The sequence below is a fragment of the Dendrobates tinctorius genome, unplaced genomic scaffold, assembly GCF_039654945.1.
Source record: "Dendrobates tinctorius isolate UK_male_01 unplaced genomic scaffold, ASM3965494v1 ptg000048l, whole genome shotgun sequence".
NCBI classification, from domain to species: Eukaryota; Metazoa; Chordata; class Amphibia; order Anura; family Dendrobatidae; genus Dendrobates; species Dendrobates tinctorius.
In genome coordinates this window covers 27,138,499-27,160,579 of record NW_027361716.1, presented here as the reverse complement: position 1 = coordinate 27,160,579, position 22,081 = coordinate 27,138,499, and the positions used below count along the sequence as shown (strand labels likewise).

Below are 22,081 nucleotides of genomic sequence, written 5' to 3'. Positions count from 1 at the left end.
TGAGGAAAACACCTTTTTTTTTTTTTCTTTCCCTCCGAGAGAAAAAAAACCCTGAAATGGTCAGCTATAATGTCAGGAACAAGCAAAGCAGTATACAAGCACACCAGGGGTCAGACACACAGCCAGAACAACAGTATAGCTGACAGGGAGTGGGTATAAAAACCCCTCCCAGATCCAAAGGGAGGCCAGTAAAAGTTAACCCTCTGAGAACAGGACATTAACCATTTCCTATACCATGACATTATGGCTCTGGGAAAGATCGGGAGTGAAAAAGAAAACGGAAAACCAAAAAAAGCTCAGAGGGTTAAGGGGTAAAAACCCATTCTGTTAGTTGCTGTTGTTCATCCATAATGGTTTCTTTTTATTCCTTGATATTTTTTTTACCAGAGGGTATAAGTTTTTTGCAGGATTTCCATTAATATGCCCCATTTAAATTTAGTATCCCCAGTTGCCATGACGTTGTCCCAGTCTATACAATTAAACTCTTACCTTAATTTGTTAACATCAGCTTTCTTAAAGTTCCAGGTATTGGTATTTCCCCTTTTTAATGTTAGGTTTCAATGTAATTTTCAATCAATCATGTTATGGTCACTCCTTCCCAAATGCTCCCTTACCTGTAGATCTGAAATTGTATCTCGTCTGTCTGGCAGAGCCAGATCCAGTAGATTACCTCCCCTGGTAGGTTCATCTACCATTTGAGAGAGTTAATGGTCCTGAACTGTGGATAATGAATTGTAGCTTTTAGCACAGCCAAAAGATTCTATGTCCCGTTAAATGTCTGAATAGATAAAAACCACCATTATAAGAACCATATTACTGTTTGCTACCTTTTTAATTTGCTGCAGCATTTCATCCTCTTACCTGCAATATTAGGAGACTTGGAGCAAATGCCAATTAACAACTTTCCGTTATTGCCTTCCTCATGTATATTTACCCATAATGACTCTCCATTACTGTAACTCCCCCCAATGTCTTAATTGAGCACAGGTTTTAATGTGAATTTTACAAAGATACACACCCCTCCACCTTTTTTTTTCTTTCCTGTCCTTTCTAAATGTAGTGTATCTCTCCACGTTTGTTACCCAGTCATGACTCTCGTCAAACTAGGTGTCAGGATCCTGACAGCGCCGGCGTACAGCCACCGCTGAGCAGGGACTCACCCGCACTGTAAGGACCCCGGAGACAGGAACAGCCGGAAAGAACAGATGCACAGGACCTGAACGCTGAAGTTTTAGCAAGCAGGCACAGGACCTACGGTCATGTGACTGCAAGGGGGCGGGGCTTAGCGTCCTGCTTTCAGAGATGGTAGAAAACTCAGTCGGGCAAAACAGAAGTCACACACAGTACGGGCAAACGAGGCACAGGAGGGATAAACAGACGGGTGGTTAGACAAAGCCAAAGGTCATACACAAGAGGGCGACGCGGTACCAAGGGGACGAGCAGAGAGAAGTCGAGTCACAAGCAGAGAGTCATACACGAGAGGTAGCGCAGTACAAGAGGGACAGGCAGAACTCGTAACAGGGACAGAACCGGATCAAAACCAAACAAGCAAGCAGGATATAAGGCACACGTACGCACAAGGTCAACTAACTCAGCCGAGGACAGGAGTATAACTGACACCGGACCTAGGTCCAGTGAGAATTAAATAGCCGCCCTCTGCCAGAGAGAGGCAGAAACAATTAACCCCCTGTCTGACCAGGACGGGCCAAAGTGAAACCCCGTCCTGGATCATGACACTAGGATTCTGTAATATCCACCACATCGTATTCTGTGACTGTCATAAGACATAAGTGTCCATTCATTTTGTTTGCTAGACTACTTGCATTTGCCAGTATACATTTAATATTATTAGAACATGTTACGCCTACTTTACTTAGCTCTTTGCTCTCCTTGCATGTCCCAGCCCCCCAAACTCTGTTACCCCTACTGCCTCCCTCTCTGTCTACTCTATCCCCTTATTAGCACAGCTACCCTCCCTCTCCCCCAGATCTTAATTTAAAAGCTCCTCTATCCTCAACATTTTTCCCCAAGCACAGCTGCACCCTACCCATTGAGGTGCAGCCTGTCACTACCGTAGAGCCAGTAGGTGACAGAGAAGTTGGCCCAGTTCTCCAGGAACCCAAACCCTTCCTTCGTTCAAAAATTTCGAAGCCACTTATTTATCTCCTAAGCTCCCACTGCCTATTTAGTGACACTCGTGTCACTGGCAGTATTTCTGTAAACACCACCATGGAGGTCCTGGCCTTGAGCTTCTGTCCTAGTTCTCTGAAATCATTCTTAAAGACCTTGCACCCTCTCTAATGTTGTCATTGGTACCGATGTGTACCGGTTTTTCCCAGCCCCACTCAGCAATCTGTCTATCCGACCCGCAGTATGGCAAACCTGAGCACCTGGCAGACAACACACTGTCTCGGCAGCAGATGACCCTGCATGTCTGTCTAATTATAGAGTCTCCTACCACCTACATCTGTCTGGCCTTTGCTGCACTCCTATTTCCCTCCTTCCTCCAGCAGTCATTTTCCTGGTTGCTAGGAGCAAAGTGCTGCTGCAGTAATCCCAGTTTTGGGCTTGCATTCCTAATATCAGTCAAACATGCATATTTACTAGGTTGTGCCAGATCAGGCTGGAATTGGGCAGGTTAATCTTTACGAAGGACGTATGAATCATGCTGCATACAAGGTTATCCTTGAAAAACAGTTGATTCCTTCTGCTCTGGCAATGTTCCCCAACTCTGATGACTGGTTTTTCCAGTACGACAGTGCACCATTCCACACAGGTAGGTCAGTCAATGTGTGGATGATGGACCACCACATCGAATCCTTGTCATGGCCAACCCAATCTCCAGACCTGAACACCATTGAAAACCTCTGGAATGTAATCAAGAGGAAGATGGATAGTCACAAGCCATCAAACAAAGAACTGCTTAAATTTTTGTACCAGGAGTGGCATAAGGTCACCCAAAAGCAGTGTGAAAGACTGGTGGAAAGCATGCCAAGATGCATGAAAGCTGTGATTAAAAATCATGGTTATTCAACAAAATATTGATTTCTGAACTCTTCCCGAGTTAAAACATTAGTATTGTTGTTTCTAAATGATTATGAACTTGTTTTCTTAGCATTATTTGAGGTCTGCGAGCACTGCATTTATTTGTAATTCTGACCATTTCTCATTTTCTGAAAATAAATGCAAAATTTAGTGCTTGGAAATTCGAAGACATGCTGTCAGTAGTTTATAGAATAAAAGAGCAATTTACACTTTACTCAAAAATATACCTATAAAGAGAAAAATCAGACAAACTGAAAATTTTGCAGTGTCTCAAATTTTGCCAGAGCGATATATGTGTGTGTGTGTGTATATATATAACGCGGCAGTCCGGCCAGCACATGGCGATGTCCTTCGCGTTGCTCCGGCACCATGTCTTCTTTATGAGTAGCCGCGGTTCAGCCCGCCTCCCCCGCCAGCTCCGCAGAGCTGTAGTTTTCTCTCTTGACTGGTGAATCACCAGTCAGAGAAGGTACGACGAATGTAATTGGCCGCTCTGGCCGCCTCCCCCTCCTGCTCTGCAGCTCTAACTTTCAATTCCTCTGTCCTGCATTCCCACCCCCAACCCTCCCTGCTCTGATTCTCATACGCAGCTGCGTGCTGAAAAGAGCGGAGGAGAGGTGGGTGGCTGGGTTTTCCTCTAGCACGGCCCGTACGGAGCCTGCTATGAGGTTATGAAATACTGTATTAAAAAAACAATAAAGTGAAAGGCTTGTTAGCCTGTCATAAGTTGCCTCTCTCTCTCTCAGCCTCCTGCTGTCTCCCACTAAGGCTGCATTTCCCACCGTCGACTTATTCGCAAGTCAATACATTTTTCCAAGTTTTTTGAGGTAAAATTAGGGGGGTCGACTTATACACGGGTCGACTTATACACGAGTATATACGGTGTGTGTGTGTGTGTGTATGTATGTATATGTGTATATATATATATATATATATATATATATATATATATAATCTGAAAAAGGACATTTGTCCATCAGTTCAGCCTATATTCTGTCAGATTAAATCCCCCGATCGACGTCCTTCTGCAGAACCTAATAATTTAATGCCCCAGGAAGACATCCAGGCCTCTCTTTAACCCTTTGAATGAGTTCGCCATCACCACCTCCTCAGGCAAGGAATTCCAGATTCCCACTGCGCTAACAGTAAAGAATCCTCTTCTATGTTGGTGGAAAAACCTCTCCTCCAGACGCAGAGAATGCCCCCTTGTGACCGTCAACTTCCGCGGAGAGATATTTGTTCCCCCATCCCCTTTATTAATTTTGTTGCCCTCCTTTGTACTCGCTCTATTTCCATTATATGCTTCCTGAGCACCGGTGCTGAAAACTGTATACAGTACTCCATGTGCGGTCTAACCAGGGATTTGTACAGAGGCAGTGTAATGCTCTCATCATATGTATCCAGACCTCTTTTTTAATGCACCCCATGATCCTGTTTTCCTTGACAGCCGCTGCCTGGCACTGGATGCTTCAGGTAATTTATCATTAACTAGGATCCCCCAAGTCCTTCTCCATGTCAGATTTACCCAGTGGTTTCCCGTTCAGTGTGTAATGGTGATATTTGATTTCTTCCCATGTGTGTAACTTTACATTTATCATTGTTAAACCACATCTGCCACCTTTCGGCCCAAGTTTCCAACTTATCCAGATCCATCTGTAGCAGAATACTATCTTTCCTTGCATCGACTGCTTTACATATTTTATGTATCATCTGTAAATATCAATATTTTACTTTCTAAACCTTCTACCCGATCGTTAATAAATATGTTGAAGATAATAGATCCCAGCACCAACCCCTGTGGTACCCCACTGTCACAGCGACCCAGTTAGAGAATATACCATTTACCGTATATGCTCGTGTATAAGCCGAGATTTTAAGCACCTTTTTTGTGCTGTAAACGCCCCTCTCGGCTTATAAATGAATCATTGCCGGCGGGGGAGCAGAAGAAATCATACTCACCGTCCTGGCGTCGTCGCTGCATATCAGTCCCTGCATCTCAGTCCGGGCGCCAGCATATCTCTTCCTGTCTTCTTCCTTCCAGTGCTGAGGGGTCACTTAGTACCGCTCATTAAAGTAATGAATATACACGCGTCTCCGATCCCATAGGCGAGAGGCGCATATTCATTATTTTAATGAGCTGTACCACGCGACCGCTCAGCACTGGAAGGAAGACCGGAAGAGAGATGCCGGCACCCGTCCCGCACGGAGATGCAAGTGCTGAGATGTAGTCGTGCCAGGTGAGAGAGTATGACTGGGGGAGGGTGAGCCATGTGACATTCACCTGTCCCCGACCCACCGCCTCGCTGTCCTGTCTTCTGCGTCCTCTGGCTGTGACGTTCAGATCAGAGGGTGCGATGACGTGTTTGATGTGCGCCCTCTATCTGAACAGTCACTGCAGGGAGATGGAGGACACAGCGGCGCTCGGTGGTGGAAAGGGGATAGGTGAATATCGCAAATGCCTGGTGCTTAAGCCAGCGGCAACACTAGCACTTGGCCTCCAGTAACAAGAAATGAGTATGTCTTTTTTTTTTTTTTTCTTTTTTAAATTGCAGCAGCATTATATGGGGCATATTTTAACATAGAGCATCTTATGGGGCCACTATTAACCTTCGTGCAGCATTATATGGGGCATATTTTTGTATGAAGCATCTTATGGGGCCCATCATGAACTGTATTGAACATTATATGGGGCTCCTGATTAAATATGGTTATTCAAAAACATTTAATAATAATTTTTTTTCTATAGTGCCAACATATTCCGCTGCACTTTACATTATAGAGGGGACTTGTACAGAAAATAGACATTACAGCGTAGCATAGCAATAAACACATAGATCGAAACAGATACTAAAAGGAATAAGGGTCCTGCTCGCAAGCTTACAATCTATAAGGGAAAAGGGGAGACACGAAAGGTGGATGGTAACAATTGCTTTTGTTGTTTTTATGGTTTGGACCTTTCCTAACCTACTTATGTCTCAATTAATTTTACTTTTATTGGTATCTATTTTAATTTTTGAAATTTACCATTAGCTGCTGCATTTCCCACCCTAGGCTTATACTCGAGCCAATAAGTTTTCCCAGTTTTTTGTGGCAAAATTAGGGGCCTCGGCTTATACTCGGGTCGGCTTATACTAGAGTATAAACAGTATATACACCCTCTGCTTTCTATGTCAGTTACTTACCTATTTACACACATTTTCACCTAAACACAGCATTCTCATTTTGTGTACCAACCTCTTGTGTGGCACGGTATCAAACGCTTTGGAAAAATCAGTGACTCACCTTGGTCCAGTCTATAACTTACCTCTTTATAAAAACTGATTTGATTGGTTTGACAGTAGCGATTCCTCATAAACCCATGCTGATATGGAGTAAAGCAGTTATTCTCATTGAGATAATCTAGAATAACATCCCTCAGAAACCCTTCAAATATTTTAACAACAATAGAGGTTAGACTTAGTGGCCTATAATTTCCAAGTTCACTTTTAGAGCCCTTTTTGAATATTTGTACCACATTTGCTATGCGCCATTCCTGTGGAACAGACCCTGTTGCTATAAAGTCCCTAAATATAAGAAATAATGATTTGTTTATTACATTACTTAGTTCTCTTAGTACTCATGGGTGTATGCCATCCGGACCCGTAGATGTATCTATTTTAATCTTATTTAGCCGGTTTCGCACCTCTTCTTGGGTTAGATTGGTGACCCTTAATATAGTGTTTTCTTTGTCTCTCGGCATTTCACCTAGCATTTTATTTTCCACCGTCAATATCGTATTTAATATATTCCCTTTTTCCTCGTCATGTACAACCATTCCTCACGATTTTTAATGGGCCTACACTTTCACTTATGATTCTTTTTCTATTGATATAGTTGAACAGTTTGGGATTAGTTTTACTCTCCTTAGCAATGTGCTTCTCTGTTTCATTTTTGGCAGCTTTAATTATTTTTTTAGATAAAGAATTTTTCTCCTTTTATAGTTTTTAGAGCTTCAACATTGCCATCTTGCTTTAGGAGTTTAAATGCTTTCTTTTTACTGTTAGTTGCCTCTCTTACGTCTATGTTTAGCTTCATTGGGTTTTTCTTATTTCTTGTCCTTTTTTTTCCCACAAGATATAAACCGCTTACAGTGCCTATTTAGGATTTTCTTCAACATTTCTCATTTATTATCTATATTCTTATTTATGAGGACATTGTCCCAGTCAACCAGATTAAAGGCATCTCTAAACTGGTCAAACTGTGCCTTCCTAAAGTTCAGTATTTTTGTGACTCCCTTTCAAGTCCCCCTAGAGAAAGACAAGTGAAACGATACAATATTGTGGTCGCTATTTCCTAGATGCCCGAAGATTTGTACATTTGTTATTCTGTCAGGTCTATTAGATAGTATTAGGTCTAAAAGTGCTGCTCATCTGGTTGGATTCTGCACCAATTATGAAAGATAATTTTTCTTGGTTATTAGCAGAAACCTGTTGCTTTTATGGGTTTCGCAGGTCTCTGTTTCCCAGTTAAGATCCGGGTATTTAAAGTTCCCCATAACAAGGACATCATTATGGGTTGCAGCTTCATCTATCTGCCTTAGTAGTAGACTTTCCATGATTTCTGTTATATTTGGGGGTTTGTAACAGACCCCAATGAGAATTTTGTTACTATTTTTCCCTCCATGTATTTCGACCCATATGTATAAATTATATTTTATTTATACATTTTAAAAATTACAAAAAGGAAGATGGGCTGATGCAAAAGTTTTTTCCACTTTTGAGATTTGGGTGCTTAGATAGATTTCACCAAGGTTTTAGATAGTTATTAGCCTGTTAGGGTTATGACTTGTTAACTATCATCATTAAGAAAGGTCAGGTGATGCAGATTTCCCAGATTTATAAAAACCCAGCCTCCTCTTACCTTGTGCCAAGTAAACTGCAGCGATGTTTTTTTTTTTAAGCTGTTGCCTATCACTCTAAAAAATGAAAAAGATAGAGGCCCACAAAGCCAATAAGATAGCAACGCATTTTCATTTTGCCCTTAGTTTGAAATGTACTTAATATATAGTAGTTAACAGTCATTGTGGAGATCAAGATAAGTTCTCAAAGACCGAGCAAAATTTCGGTGAGCTTGTACGATTACTAGAGAGGCAAATCAAATCCCCCGCTTGACTACAAAAGACTTTCAGATAGATTTAGCAGACTCTGGAGTTGTACTACATTGATCACCTTTTCAGAGAAACCTGCACAAATATGGCCTTCATGGAAGAGTCATCAGAAGAAAACCTCTTCTGTGTCCTCACCTTAAAATTCAGTTTCTGAAGTATGTGAAAAAACATCTAATCAAGCCTGATGCATTTTTTAAGCAAGTCTTGTGAAGCAATGAGGTTAAAATAAATCTTTGGCCACAATGATCAAAAGTATATGTGAAGAAAAAAAAAAAAAGCACAGAATTTCAGTAATATAACATCTAGCCAACCGTTATGCATATGGTTTAATCAATCATGCTTTGGGGTTGTGTTGCAAGCTAATGGCTCATGTAGAGGGAAGAATTGATTCTATGAAACTTCAACAATTTCTTGATGCAAACATGACACCATCTGTAGTAATGCTGAAGTTGAAAAGTGGATGGCTTCTACAAATGGATAATGATTCTAAACACGTGAAAATCCACAGCAGACTACTTCAAAAGGCACTAGCTGAAGGTTTTGCAATTACTTTCACAGTCCTCTGATCGGAACATGATTGAAAATCTTTGTTTAGTCCTTAAAATAGTAGTGCATGCAAAACGATCCAGGAATCTTACAGAACTGGAAGAAATTTCCAAGGAGGAATGGATGGAAATCCCTCAAACAAGAATTGAAAGACTCTTGACTGGCTGCAAAAAGCATTTACCAGCTGTGATACTTGCAAAAGGGAGTGCTACTCGGTACTCACCATGCAGGGTGCACAAACCTTTGCATTGGCCTGTCCTCTGCCTTTGACACAGTTGACCACTGCCTACTGCTACAGATTCTTCCCTTGGCATCAAAGACCTTGCCCTGTCCTGGATTTCCCCATACCTTTCTGACCGCACATTCAGCGTTTCCCACTCCCACACTACCTGCTCATCCCGCCCCCTCTCTGTTGGAGTCCCCCAAGGCTCTGTCCTGGGGCCCCTACTTTTTTCCATCTATACTCTTGGCCTAGTACAACTCATAAAGTCCCATGGCTTCCAGTACCACCTGTATGCAGATGACACTCAGATCTACCTCTCTGGCCCTGATGTCACCTCTCTGCTGTCCAGAATCCCGGAGTGTCTATCAGCCATATCCTCCTTTTTCACCTCTCTCTTCCTAAAATTCAACATAGACAAAACTGAACTCATCTTTCCTCCATCTCATGTATCTTCCCTACCCAATCTATCTATTATGGTAAATGGCATCGCGCTCTCTCCCGCACCTGAAATCCGCTGCCTCGGAGTAACTCTCGACTCTGCCCTGTCCTTCAAACCGCATGTCCAATCTCTTGCCACCTCCTGTCGCCTCCAACTCAAAAATATTTCCTGAATCCGTCCCTTCCTCAGTCCTCAATCTACTAAAACTCTTGTACATGCCCTCATCATCTCCCGCCTTGACTACTACAACACTCTCCTCTGTGGCCTCCCTGCTAACTCTCTTGCACCACTCCAGTCTGTCCTCAATTCTGCTGCCCGACTAATTCACCTCTCTCCTCGCTACTCCCCTGTCTCTCCCCTCTGCAAATCCCTCCATTGGCTCCCAATTCCCCAAAGAATCCAGTTCAAACTACTAACACTACTAACTACAAACTACAACACTACTAACAGCCATCTTTCCCCTCCCTATATCTCTGAACTAATCTCCCAATATCTTCCCTCACGTACTCTTCGATCCTCCCAAGACCTCCTACTCTCCTCCACACTTATTCGTTCCTCACACAACCGCCTCCAAGATTTCTCCCGAATATCCCCTATCCTCTGGAATGCCATGCCTCAACACATCTGATTATCCACCACCCTCGGATCCTTCAAACGGAACCTGAAAACCCATCTTTTCAGGAAAGCTTACAGACTGCAATAACCATTCTGCCACCTCACCACCGCCTGAGCTGCCGCCTCATCACCACCAGAGCTGCTGCACCCCCGACCTTCTGTCTCTTCCCCACTATCCCGTAGAATATAAGTCCGCAAGGACAGGGTCCTCTCTCCTCTGTACCAGTCCGTCATTGTAAATTTGTTGTGGAAATTTGTTTACTGTAAACGATATCTATAACTTCGTATGTAACCCCCCTTCTCATGTACAGCACCATGGAATTAATGGCGCTATATAAATTAATAATAATTGGCCTATTTTCCTTTTTGTAATTCTTAAAATGTAAAAGATGAAAATATATATATTTGTTGTCAAAAATACAAAGGAAATGTGTCTCTAATTTAAGCCTTTTTAGAGATCATTTCATCTTCAACTTTCTTAACTGTTCTAAAAAAAGAGTTACTTTGACATTATTGGAAGAGTGGAGGATATAGGAGAGGATTGTTGGAAGTGCTGATAAAACATGGCACCTTTTCACTCCACCATTCTCCTCTTCTCCTTGGCCTTTCCCTCTGAGAGGAATAATGTGGCATCCCCTAATGTTGCATACAACACAATTATCTCTATGGCTCATGAGAGTAAATCGTGGTTAGTCCTGCGGGCAAGGGATATGCATTGACGATACTAGTGAGCTTTTATCTCTACACGGTAAAAGAATACTAAAACTGCGTCTTAAGCTTTCGTGGGAACAACATTCGTAGTCCCCGCTCCCTTAGATAACCCAGATTGCGTCACTCGGTAGCTGGCAGCTTCGATCGCCATATCTAGAGTGTAGTGAAGAGAAAACAGCTGCACTCTAGGAAATTTTGATTTTCAATGCAAACAATTTTTTATTGAAGACACCACAAGGGAATAGTGCATTGAGGTAACGTTTGGACCCTATGTCGGGTCATTTTCAAACCTCACTAGAAAAGACACATACAAAGATAGACGTTAGGCTATATACAGTGATAATCACAATAATGTACAAACTCTGTAGAGGTTTAACCCCTTCATGACCCAGCCTATTTTGACCTTAATGACCTGGCCATTTTTTGCAATTCTGACCAATGTCCCTTTATGAGGTAATAACTCAGGAACGCTTCAACGCATTCTAGCGATTCAGAGATTGTTTTTTTCGTGACATATTGGGCTTCATGATAGTGGTAAATTTAGGTCGATAATTTTTGCGTTTATTTGTGAAAAAAATGGAAATTTGGTGAAAATTTTGCAATTTTCAAATTTTTAATTTTTATTCTGTTAAACCAGAGTGTTATGTGACACAAAATAGTTAATAAATAACATTTCCCACATGTCTACTTTACATCAGCACAATTTTGGGAACAACAATTTTTTTCGTTAGGAAGTTACAAGGGTTAAAAGTTGACCAGCAATTTCTCATTTTTGCAACAAAATTTACAAAACCATTTTTTTTAGGAACCACCTCACATTTGAAGTCACTTTGAGGGGTCTATATGGCAGAAAATACCCAAAAGTGTCACCATTCTAAAAACTGCACCCCTCAAGCTACTCAAAACTACATTCAAGAAGATTATTAACCCTTCAGGTGCTTCACAGGAACTAAAGCAACATGGAATGAAAAAATGAACATTTTAATTTTTCCAACCAAAATTTTCTTTTAGCATCAGTTTTTTCATTTTCACATGGGTAACAGGATAAAATGTATCCTAAAATTTGTTGGGCAATTTCTCCTGAGTACACCGATACCTCATATGTGGTCATAAACCACTGTTTGGGCGCACGGCAGGGCTCAGAAGGCAAGGAGCGCCATTTTACTTTTTGAATGTAAAATATGCTTGAATATTTAGCGGTTGCCATGTTGCCTTTTAAGAGTACCTGTGTGCCTAAACATTGGAGCTCCCCCACAAGTGACCCCATTTTGGAAACTAGACCCTCCAAGGAACTTATCTAGATGCATAGTATGCACTTTGAACCCCCAGGTGCTTCACAAATTGATCTGTAAAAAAAAACAAAAAAAAACTTTTTTTTCACAAATTTTATTTAGCCTCAGTTTTTTCATTTTCACATGGGCAACAGGATAAAATGGATCCTAAAATTTGTTGGGCAATTTCTCCTGAGTACATCAATATCTCATATGTGGTCATTAACCACTGTTTGGGCGCACCGCAGGGCCCGAAAGGGAAGGAGCGCCATGTGACTTTTTGATTGGAAAATTAGCTCCAATCGTTAGCGGACACCATGTCGCATTTGGAGAGCCCCTGTGTGCCTAAACATTGGAGCTCCCCCACAAGTGACCCCATTTTTGGAAACTAGACCCCCGAAGGAACTTATCTAGATGTGTGGTGAGCACTTTGAACCCCCAAGTGCTTCACAGAAGTTTATAACGCAGAGCAGTGAAAATTAAAAATAATTTTTTTTTGCTCAAAAATGATTTTTTAGCCCGCTATTTTTTATTTTCACAAGACTAACAGGAGAAATTGAACCACAAAAGTTGTTGTGCAATTTGTCCTGAGTACACTGATACCCCATATGTGGGGGGGAACCACTGTTTGGGAGCACGGGAGAGCTCAGAAGGGAAGGAGCGCCATTTTGGAATGCAGACTTTGATGGAATGTTCTGCGGGCATCATGTTGCGTTTGCAGAGCCCCTGTGTGTCTAAACAGTAGAAACCCCCACAAGTGACCCCATTTTGGAAACTAGAACCCCCAAGGAGCTTATCTAGATGTGTAGTGAGCACTCTGAATCCCCAAGTGCTTCACAGAAGTTTATAAATGCAGAGCCATGAAAATAAAAAAATATTTTTTTTTTCCTCAAAAATGATTTTTTAGCCCGCTATTTTTTATTTTCCTAAGGAAAACAGGATAAATTGGACCCCAAAAGTTGTTGTCCAGTTTGTCCTGAGTATACTGGTACCCCATATGTGGGGCTAAACCACTGTTTGAGCGCACGGCATGGCTCAGAAGGGAAGGAGCGTCATTTGACTTTTTGAATGGAAAATTAGCTCCAATCGTTAGCGGACACCATGTCGTGTTTGCAGAGCCCCTGTGTGCGTAAACTTTGGAGCTCCCCCACAAATGACCCCATTTTGGAAACTAGACCCCCTAAGGAACTTATCTAGATGCATAGTGAGCACTTTGAACCCCCAGGTGCTACACAGAAGTTTATAACGCAGAACCGTGAAAATAAAAAATCTTTTTTCCACAAAAATAATTATTTTAGCCCCCATTTTTTTATTTTCACAAGGGTAACAGGAGAAATTAGACCCCCAAAGTTGTGCAATTTTTCCTGAGTACCCTGATACCCCATAAGTGGGGGTACACCACTGTTTGGGCACACGTCGGGGCTCGAAATGGAGGGAGCACCGTTTGACTTTTTGAACGCAAAATTGGCTGGAATAAATCGTGGCTCCATGTCGCGTTTGGAGACCCCATGATGTGCCTAAACAGTGGAAACCCCTCATTTCTATCTCCAACCCTGACCCCAACACACCCCTAACCCTAATCCCAGCCCTAATTATAACCCTAACCACAACCCTAATCCCACCACACCCCTAACGAAATCCCAACTCTAACCCTAACCACAAGCCTAACCGTAATCCCAACCCAACCGTAATCCCAACCCCAACCCAACCCTAATCCCAATTCCAACCCTAACCCTTAGTCCAACCCTAACCCTTAGTCCAACCCTAACCCTTAGTCCAACCCTAACCCTTAGTCCAACCCTAACCCTTAGTCCAACCCTAACCCTTAGTCCAACCCTAACCCTAGCCCTGGACCTAACCCTAATGGAAAAAAAAATATTTTTTTTTATTTTATTATTTGTCCCTACCTATGGGGGTGATAAGGGGGCAGTGATTTACTTTTTTTTTATTTTGATCACTAAGAAAGTTTATCAATGTGATCAAAATAAATGAATGAACCTGCAGCGTTGCAGATTCGATTCTGCGCATGCGCCCGCCATCTTCCAAGATGGCGGCGCCCATGACGCTGGACGGCGGGACACCGGGACGGATAGCGGTAGGTCGGAGGCACAAAGGAGGGTGAGAGTGGGTGATCGGAGGGGTGATCAGAGGGCTGGGGGGGCGGGGGGCAGATTATGACAGCGGCTGCCGATCGGTGCCGTCAGACGGTGTGTGTGTGGGGGGGGGGGGGGTCGGGTCTCGGTGTCCAGCCATGGCCGATGCTATTTCAGCATCGGCCATGGCTGGATTGTAATATTTCACCAATTTTCATTGGTGAAATATTACAATCGCTCTGATTGGCAGTTTCATTTTTAACAGCCAACAGCCAATCAGAGCGATCGTAGGCACGTGGGGGCTAAGCCACACCCCCAGGTGTTGACGCTGAAGGGTTCTTTGTGTGCGGGTCGGGTGACCTTTCAGTGACCCCGGTCACCCGACCCGCAGGGGGGCTATTTATAGCATGACGCCTACGTAGGCGTCATAGGTCGTTTGGGCACGACTTTTCATGACGCCTACGTAGGCGTCATGGGTCGTGAAGGGGTTAAACAGATATACATATTTACACAATTACATATTTACACTATGTACAAAATCATCATGTACAGGATCGTTGGGTGCAAAATCATTGTAGATCAAAATTGTACAAATCAATGAGTTAGCCCATAGGATATTGGAGTTAGATCCAGTAAATATTGATTGAAGCAGCCGTGGAGCTGGGTTACAGCGAGGCCGGCATAATAGAGCAAATGACATAAATGCAACATAATTAGGCAGTGCAAGCATGGAGACTGACCTTAAAACGCAAGAGAAAAAGAAGCAATCACGGCAGTATGAATGTGCAGGAGGGGCTAAGGTGTCATATGTAGAAGTCCGGTCTGGCAGGGGCCAGGTTGAGGTCCTGATATGAGCTGAGGGGACAGGTAGTGCGAGAGTTAACAGCATAAAAGCATTCTAAAGTAGCGCACAGTACAGCAGTGCTGCAGGACATACCTGGAAGCGTGGGGCACCAAGCGCCGTCTGTGGTGTAGTGTGCAGGCATTGGTGGTCAGTGGGTTAAAGTACCCTGAAGACCGGAAGTCAGTGGGAGTGTCTGAGGTGTGCTACTGTGTGGAAAACATAAGTGGTGTGTACTGAAGCCGAGGCTTGTAGCGCTGTTGGTGGGGGCGCCTGTGCTGTGTGCTGGAGGTAGAAACTACAAGGGAAAGAGGAGACATAAACAAAAGTGTACCAGGCGCCTGCGTAGTAGCGCTGGGGGGGGAGAGAGGAGAGAGTGTCAGACTGAGCCGTGAAGCAAGAGGGATGAGGAGAGAGGAGACAGGGCACAAAACAAGGAGGGAGAAGAGGTAGGGAGATAGAACAGAAGCAATAGAGGAGTGGGAGGAGAACATAAAAAGGAATTAATGAATGAGGTGTAAAAAATGAGTATAATGAACGAAATGGATCAAAGTTATTGAAAAGAACAAGAGAATAAAATAGAATGAAATGAGGGGATGAAATAAATCTAGAAAAACGGGAAATAAAAATGAAAAAAATGCTGAAGAAAATGATGAAAGAATGAAAAGAAACAAAGGAAAAGAAAAAAATGAAAAAAAAAAAAAAATGAAATGGTAATAGGACAAATGGAAAAAAATGAAAGAAATGAATAAATACAAATAATAAAAATATTGATAATAAAAATTAAAAAATAAAAACTGACAACATAATAAGGCTGGTTTCACATTTGCGTTAAAACAACGCTGCGCCCTGCGTCATTAAGCCCCGCTCCGAGCCGGCTCCCTGCCCGCCCCATCCGGGATCACCGCCTACTTTCGCATTTGCACGGATGCGATCGGCGCACCCTATCTTTAGCATAGGGTGCGCAGATCATGCGCTGCCAGTGTGAAAGTAGCGTGCTGCGCACTTTTGACGGTGCGCCGTGCGCGCCGAAATGCAACATGCTGCATTTCGGCGCGCACCGTCAAAAGTGCGCAGCACGCTACTTTCACACTGGCAGAGCATGATCTGCGCACCCTATGCTAAAGATAGGGTGCGCCAATCGCATGCGTGCAAATGCGAAAGTAGGCGGTGATCCCGGATGGGGCGGGCAGGGAGCCGGCTCGGGGCGGGGCTTAACGACGCAGGGTGCAGCGTTGTTTTAACGCAAATGTGAAACCAGCCTAAGAAAATGAAATAAAATAATAAAAATAATGAAAAAATGATGAAATGATTAAGATGAAAAAAATGAAAAAAATAAAAAAATATATTAAAGTAAATGGGAGGAATTGAAAAAAGTGAAAAAGGAAAAAGATAAAAAAAAAGGAATAGAAAAATACCAGTACTTACCCTGATGGGTGTAAAATGTAAGGGTCAAGGCGCCTGAAAAATTAGGAAGTTAATATACCGAAGAAGTGAAAGTCAACATGCTATACACATACCTGCAAATATAGCATGTTGACTTTCACTTCTTCTGTATACTAACTCTTCCTAATTTTTCAGGCGCCTTGACCCTTACATTTTACACCCATCAGGGTAAGTACTGGTATTTTCTACTCCTAGTTTTTATTTTTTTATTTTTATCTTTTTTCCTTTTTTACTTTTTCAATTTTTCCCATTTACTTTAATATATGTTTCTTTTTTTCATCTTCATCATTTCATCATTTTTTCATCACTATGTTTTAGTTTTATTATTTTATTTTTATTTCATTTTTATTTCATTTTTATTTGTCAATTTTTATTTTTTCGATTTTTTTTATTAATATTTTTATTTGTATTTCTTCATTTCTTTCATTTTTTACTTTTGTCCTATTACCATTTCATTTTTTATTTTATTTTTTTCTTCATTTTTTTCTTTTTCTTTTCATTTGTTTCTTAGCATTCTTTCATCATTTTCTTCAGCATTTTTTTCATTTTTATTTCCCGTTGTTCATTTTTACTCTAGATTTATTTCATCCCCTCTTATTTCATTCTATTTTATTTCCTTGCTCTTTTCTATCCCTTTGATCCTTTTCATCCATTTCATTCGTTATACTAATTTTTTTTCACCTCATTCATTAATTCCTTTTTTTATGTTCTCCTCCCACTCCTCTATTGCTTCTGTTCTATCTCCCTACCTCTTCTCCCTCCTTGTTTTGTGCCCTCCCTGTCTCCTCTCTCCTCATCCCTCTTGCTTCACGGCTCAGTCTGACACTCTCTCCTCTCTCTCTCCCCTCTCCCTTCCCCCAGTGCTACTATGCAGGCGCCTGGTACACTTTTGTTTGTCTCCTCTTTCCCTTGTAGTTTCTACCTCCAGCACACAGCGCAGGCGCCCCCACCAACAGCGCTACAAGCCTCGGCTTCAGTACACACCACTTATGTTTTCCACACAGTAGCACACCTCAGACACTCCCACTGACTTCCGGTTTTCAGGGTACTTTAACCCACTGACCACATATGTCTGCACACTACACCACAGACGGCGCTTGGTGCCCCACGCTTCCAGGTATGTCCTGCAGCACTGCTGCACTGTGCGCTACTTTAGAATGCTTTTATGCTGTTAAGTCTCGCACTACCTTTCCCCTCAGCTCATATCAGGACCTCTACCTGGTCCCTGCCAGACCGGACTTCTACATATGGCACTTTAGCCCCTCCTGCACATTCATACTGCTGTGATTGCTTCGTTTTCTCTTCTGCTTTAAGGTCAGTCTCCATGCTTGCACTGCCTAATTATGTTGCATTTATGTCATTTGCTCTATTATGCCGGCCTCTCCGTAACCCAGCTCCACGGCTGCTTCAATCAATATTTACTGGATCTAACTCCAATATCCTATGGGCTAACTCATTGATTTGTACAATTTTGATCTACAATCTACACAACGATCCTGTACATGATGATTTTGTACATAGTGTAAATATGTAATTGTGTAAATATGTATATCTGTTTAAACCTCTGCAGAGTTTGTACATTATTGTGATTATCACTGTATATAGCCTAATGTCTATCTTTGTATGTGTCTTTTCTAGTGAGGTTTGAAAAAGACCTGACATAGGGTCGAAACGTTAACTCAACGCACTATTCCCCTGTGGTGTCTTCAATAAAAAATTTTTTGCATTGAAAATCAAAATTTCCCAGCGTGCAGCGGTGTTCTCTTCACTGGATGACCGTCTGGACTAAGTTCCAGGTTCAGCTCGTACCTACCTCCTATCCACAGAGTGCACGCCTTGTCTGTATCACTATATCTTGAGTGTAGTCGTGACAAATCCGGTCCCCGCCTCCTTAAATGTTGTGGGATTGCTTCTCTGTGGAGGCAGCGGCTTTGGGCACCGCCTCCGAATATAAAATAGCAGTGTTTCGGGGTCTCTGTAGAGACGTTGTGAGCACCAGCTTGCTCCGTCCTGTGAGGTGAGAAATGCTTATGGTGTTCATGGAGACGCCGTTTGCATCGTAGACCAAAAGAGCAGAGGGTGTGAGTTTTGCCCTCCTTGGCAGTGATGCGATTGGCGTCCTAGGTTGCTATGAGGATGCCTAAACATATGGAGAGCTTTAAATGGTTAAATCTTGTTATAATGTGGCTCACCACTTGATTAAAGCCCTGTGAGAAAAGTCCCAGTCCAAAAACGTACGAATAGTTAAATATATGTGTGTGTATATATATATATATATATATATATATATATATATATTTATATATATATATATATATATATATATAATGTCTGTTTGCCTACTAAAGGAACACACACATTCAATTGAATCCGCAACTATGTGTGTATGTATATAAAATATTTTTATATGATGTTTTATTCTTCCACAGCGTTCCTTTCTGGAGATTTCTCATCACAGGTGCTGACCAGAACAGAGAAATAAAAATGTGGTGCACAGTATCTTGGACCTGTCTGCAGACAATCCGGTGAGAGCTCTTTTCCAACGATAACTGTATTAGAGAGATGCATTAATAACTAGCTAGCTAATAACCCACAACCACAACCCAAGTACTGAACACAAATCCACCATCCAAGTACAAAACACAAATCAGAATAGATTCCACATCTACACATGGTAATACATAACTTTTGTGTCAGAAGATGTTTTCTTGACATATACATACATATGAAGTTTTCTCGTATTAGTTGCCGCTGTATGCTGCAAATACAAATAACTGGCATGACTGATTTCTCTTATAAGATATATTACAAAGTTTCTTATTTTTACTATTGAGTTATGGGAAAAAAATGATCACTCTTTACATTTTTCATGAAGCTTTAGTAGTTCTTTTTCAGCGTCCATCCAGATTATCATGTCATCAATGTAACTGAAGTATGCCAAGGTAATGATAGAACAGGATGCTAACAAGTTACTTTCCAGTTTTATTATGTAAAGGTTGACGGACTAGCTTTGCGTGGTTCCATAACTTTGTTGTTTGTATCCTCCCTGAAAGAGAAAACAATTATGCGTAAGGATATTTCCTCTTTTCGAAGTATGTTCTACAGCTGTTCTTTTCTGCACCTTCTGGAGTTCATGTAAAACTAATAGGATTGGAGCATGTGGAGTGGGTATAGAATCATAGAATGTTAGAGTTGGAAGGGACCTCCTGGGTCATCTTGTCCACCCCCTTGCAAAGTGCCGTATTCACTAAACCATCCCAGACAGCTGCCTGTCCAGCCTCTGTTTGAAGACTTCTGTTAAATTAGAACTCAACACCTCTTGTGGTTGCCTGTTCTACTCATTGATCACCTTCACTGTCGAATTATTTTTTTCTAATATTTAAACTGTGTGTTCTTACTTTCAGTTTCATTCTATTGCGTCTCATGTTTCCATATGCAAATGAGAATAAGGATGATCATTTTGTTCTGTGTTAGCCATTCAGATATTTGTAGACCGCTATTAAGTCTCCTCTTATCCTTCTTTTGCAAGCTAAACATTCCCAGAACCTTTAACCATTCCTTGTAGGACATAGTTTGCAGTCCACTCACCTTCCTGGCAGCTCTTCTCTGAGCTTGCTCTAGTTTTTCAATATATTTTTTAAAATGTGGAGCCCAGAACGGCACACAGTATTCTAGATGTGGCTGCCTGACCAAGGAGGAATAAAGGGGGATAATTACTTCATGTGATCTAGACTCTATGCTTCTGTTAATACTTCCTAGAACTGTTTGTCCTTTTTTTGCTTCTGCATCACACTGTTGACTCATGTGCAATCTGTGATCTTTTAGTATCAAAAGTCACTTCTAAACAGAAATTGGGTGTATACAAGTGCTTACTGAGAATTGCCATTTCCATATATGATCAACAAAGTAAAGTAGGACTCAATGTTATAGCATGCAAACATTAATGATATGAAATTACCTATGACTTTCCAATTCATGTGCTAAGTATTCTCAATTTTTCATATTTTCCAGTGCAATAATGCAACTCAAATTTCGTATACTTCATGTTTCCTTGCTATAGCTCTGCAGAGTGCTACTTTATTTTGTTTGAGATCTATTCATATACCCAAGTCTTTTTCACATGTGCTGTTGCTTATTTCTATTCTCATTCTGTAGATATAATTTGCACTTTTCCCTGCTGATGTATGCAGACAGTGTTCTTTCCTATTTACACACAATGGCTTATTCTGAAGAATTCCTTTGAATTGAAATTGACACTTGAAATTGCTTATTCTCTTTTTCTGCTAGGTTTTCTCCTGACCCCTTTAACTCCAGTGTCCTACCAGGATTAAAAGCTTCCCTAGATTTATCTGCAGAGTTTATGATACTTACTGATGTTCATAGAAAAGTAAGTAGTAGGAAAAAAATGTAAACTGCACTTTCTGTTTAATAAAAAAAAAAGTTATGTACCACAACATGGTAATAATAACTTAACCTTCAAAAAATAAGTTATAGCTCAAAGAATGTCATTGCACAAAATTATTTAATTTAATAAAAAAATTAAAGTGTTTGTAGTGTGTGAAAGCATCAAGTTATAAAAAGATATAAATGTAACATCACCGTAATGTTGCTATCCCAAGGATTTGTGTTTCTCACTTCTACCGCCCAGTAAATGGCAGTTAAGAAATAAAAAGTTCTTGGACTGCTATGTAATTTTTTTGCTCTGCCTCCCAAAAATCTGAATAAGAGTAGTTTTGTATTTATTCGTCGCACTACAGTGAGCAGATATTTTTTGTCTAGGCTCGGCATTAAAGTCTGCAAACACTTGTGAATAATCACATCGCTCATATTGCTTGCTGTCAGGATTTTCGGGTGTCAAGACCGCAAGTGTGCTATTGGATCCTTTGTCCATGTTCCAACTAGACATGCACTCAATTCACTTGTATTGAATGTCTAGTCGGCTTGTGTCAGAGACTCTGCATATTGCACATGACCACCTTCACCCGTTAACGGAGAACCCTGACATTGCGTGCTATGTGTGATGTGAGCATTCGCAAGCCCTGCAGTCACATAGGACTTGCATGACGAACCTGTAGATCCCTTTCAAGTCGGGTTTTCTACATCTCCAAAGGGGAAAAAAAAACAGGGTTCAGAGAAAATTTTACTATTCACTATAATGAGACAGACCTGAGTCCCCTTTGGATCCTGTCTGTCCCCTTACCTGTCATTTACTCAGCTCCAGCCAAATTTTTGCTTCAAAAGGCAGTTGACGCTACTTTCCTGCTGAGCCCTGCCAAACCGATTCTGGCCACATATGGGGTGCATTGCCACGTTAGAAATTGCACAACAATATTTGTATGTTTGTTTTTTTCTCCTATTACACCTTGGGCAAATAAAAAAAAATGGGAATGCAGCAACATTTCAGTGGAAAACAAAGTATTTTGTCATGTTTTAATGCCCAATATTATAAAATTCTGTAAAATACCTGTGGATTCAGAGTGATGACTACTATCCCCCTAAAAGAAGTCATTTCAGGGGGGTACTTTTCAAAATTGCATTGACTGTTAGTGATTTTTGCTGTTTTGACACCTCAGGGTCTCTAGATAATTGTGAACGCACTCAATACTATCAAATATTTTCACTCAAAAAGTCAAATTGCACTTGTCCTTTTCGATCCCTGCCACATGCTCATGCAGTAGTTACTTGACCATATGTGGGGTATAGCA

At 41.5% G+C, this 22,081-nt stretch overlaps 1 protein-coding gene across 3 annotated transcripts in view; it reads left to right on the top strand.

Annotated features, from left to right (window-relative positions):
* EDC4 (enhancer of mRNA decapping 4) overlaps positions 1-22,081 on the top strand; it is a 634,971-nt gene that overhangs the window by 277,534 nt on the left and 335,356 nt on the right. For all 3 annotated transcript variants that reach the window (XM_073576355.1, XM_073576356.1, XM_073576357.1), the window contains exons 10-11: positions 18,806-18,901; positions 20,664-20,763. In XM_073576355.1, coding sequence (XP_073432456.1) covers positions 18,806-18,901; positions 20,664-20,763 — 196 coding nt within the window. The remainder of the gene's footprint in view (positions 1-18,805; positions 18,902-20,663; positions 20,764-22,081) is intronic.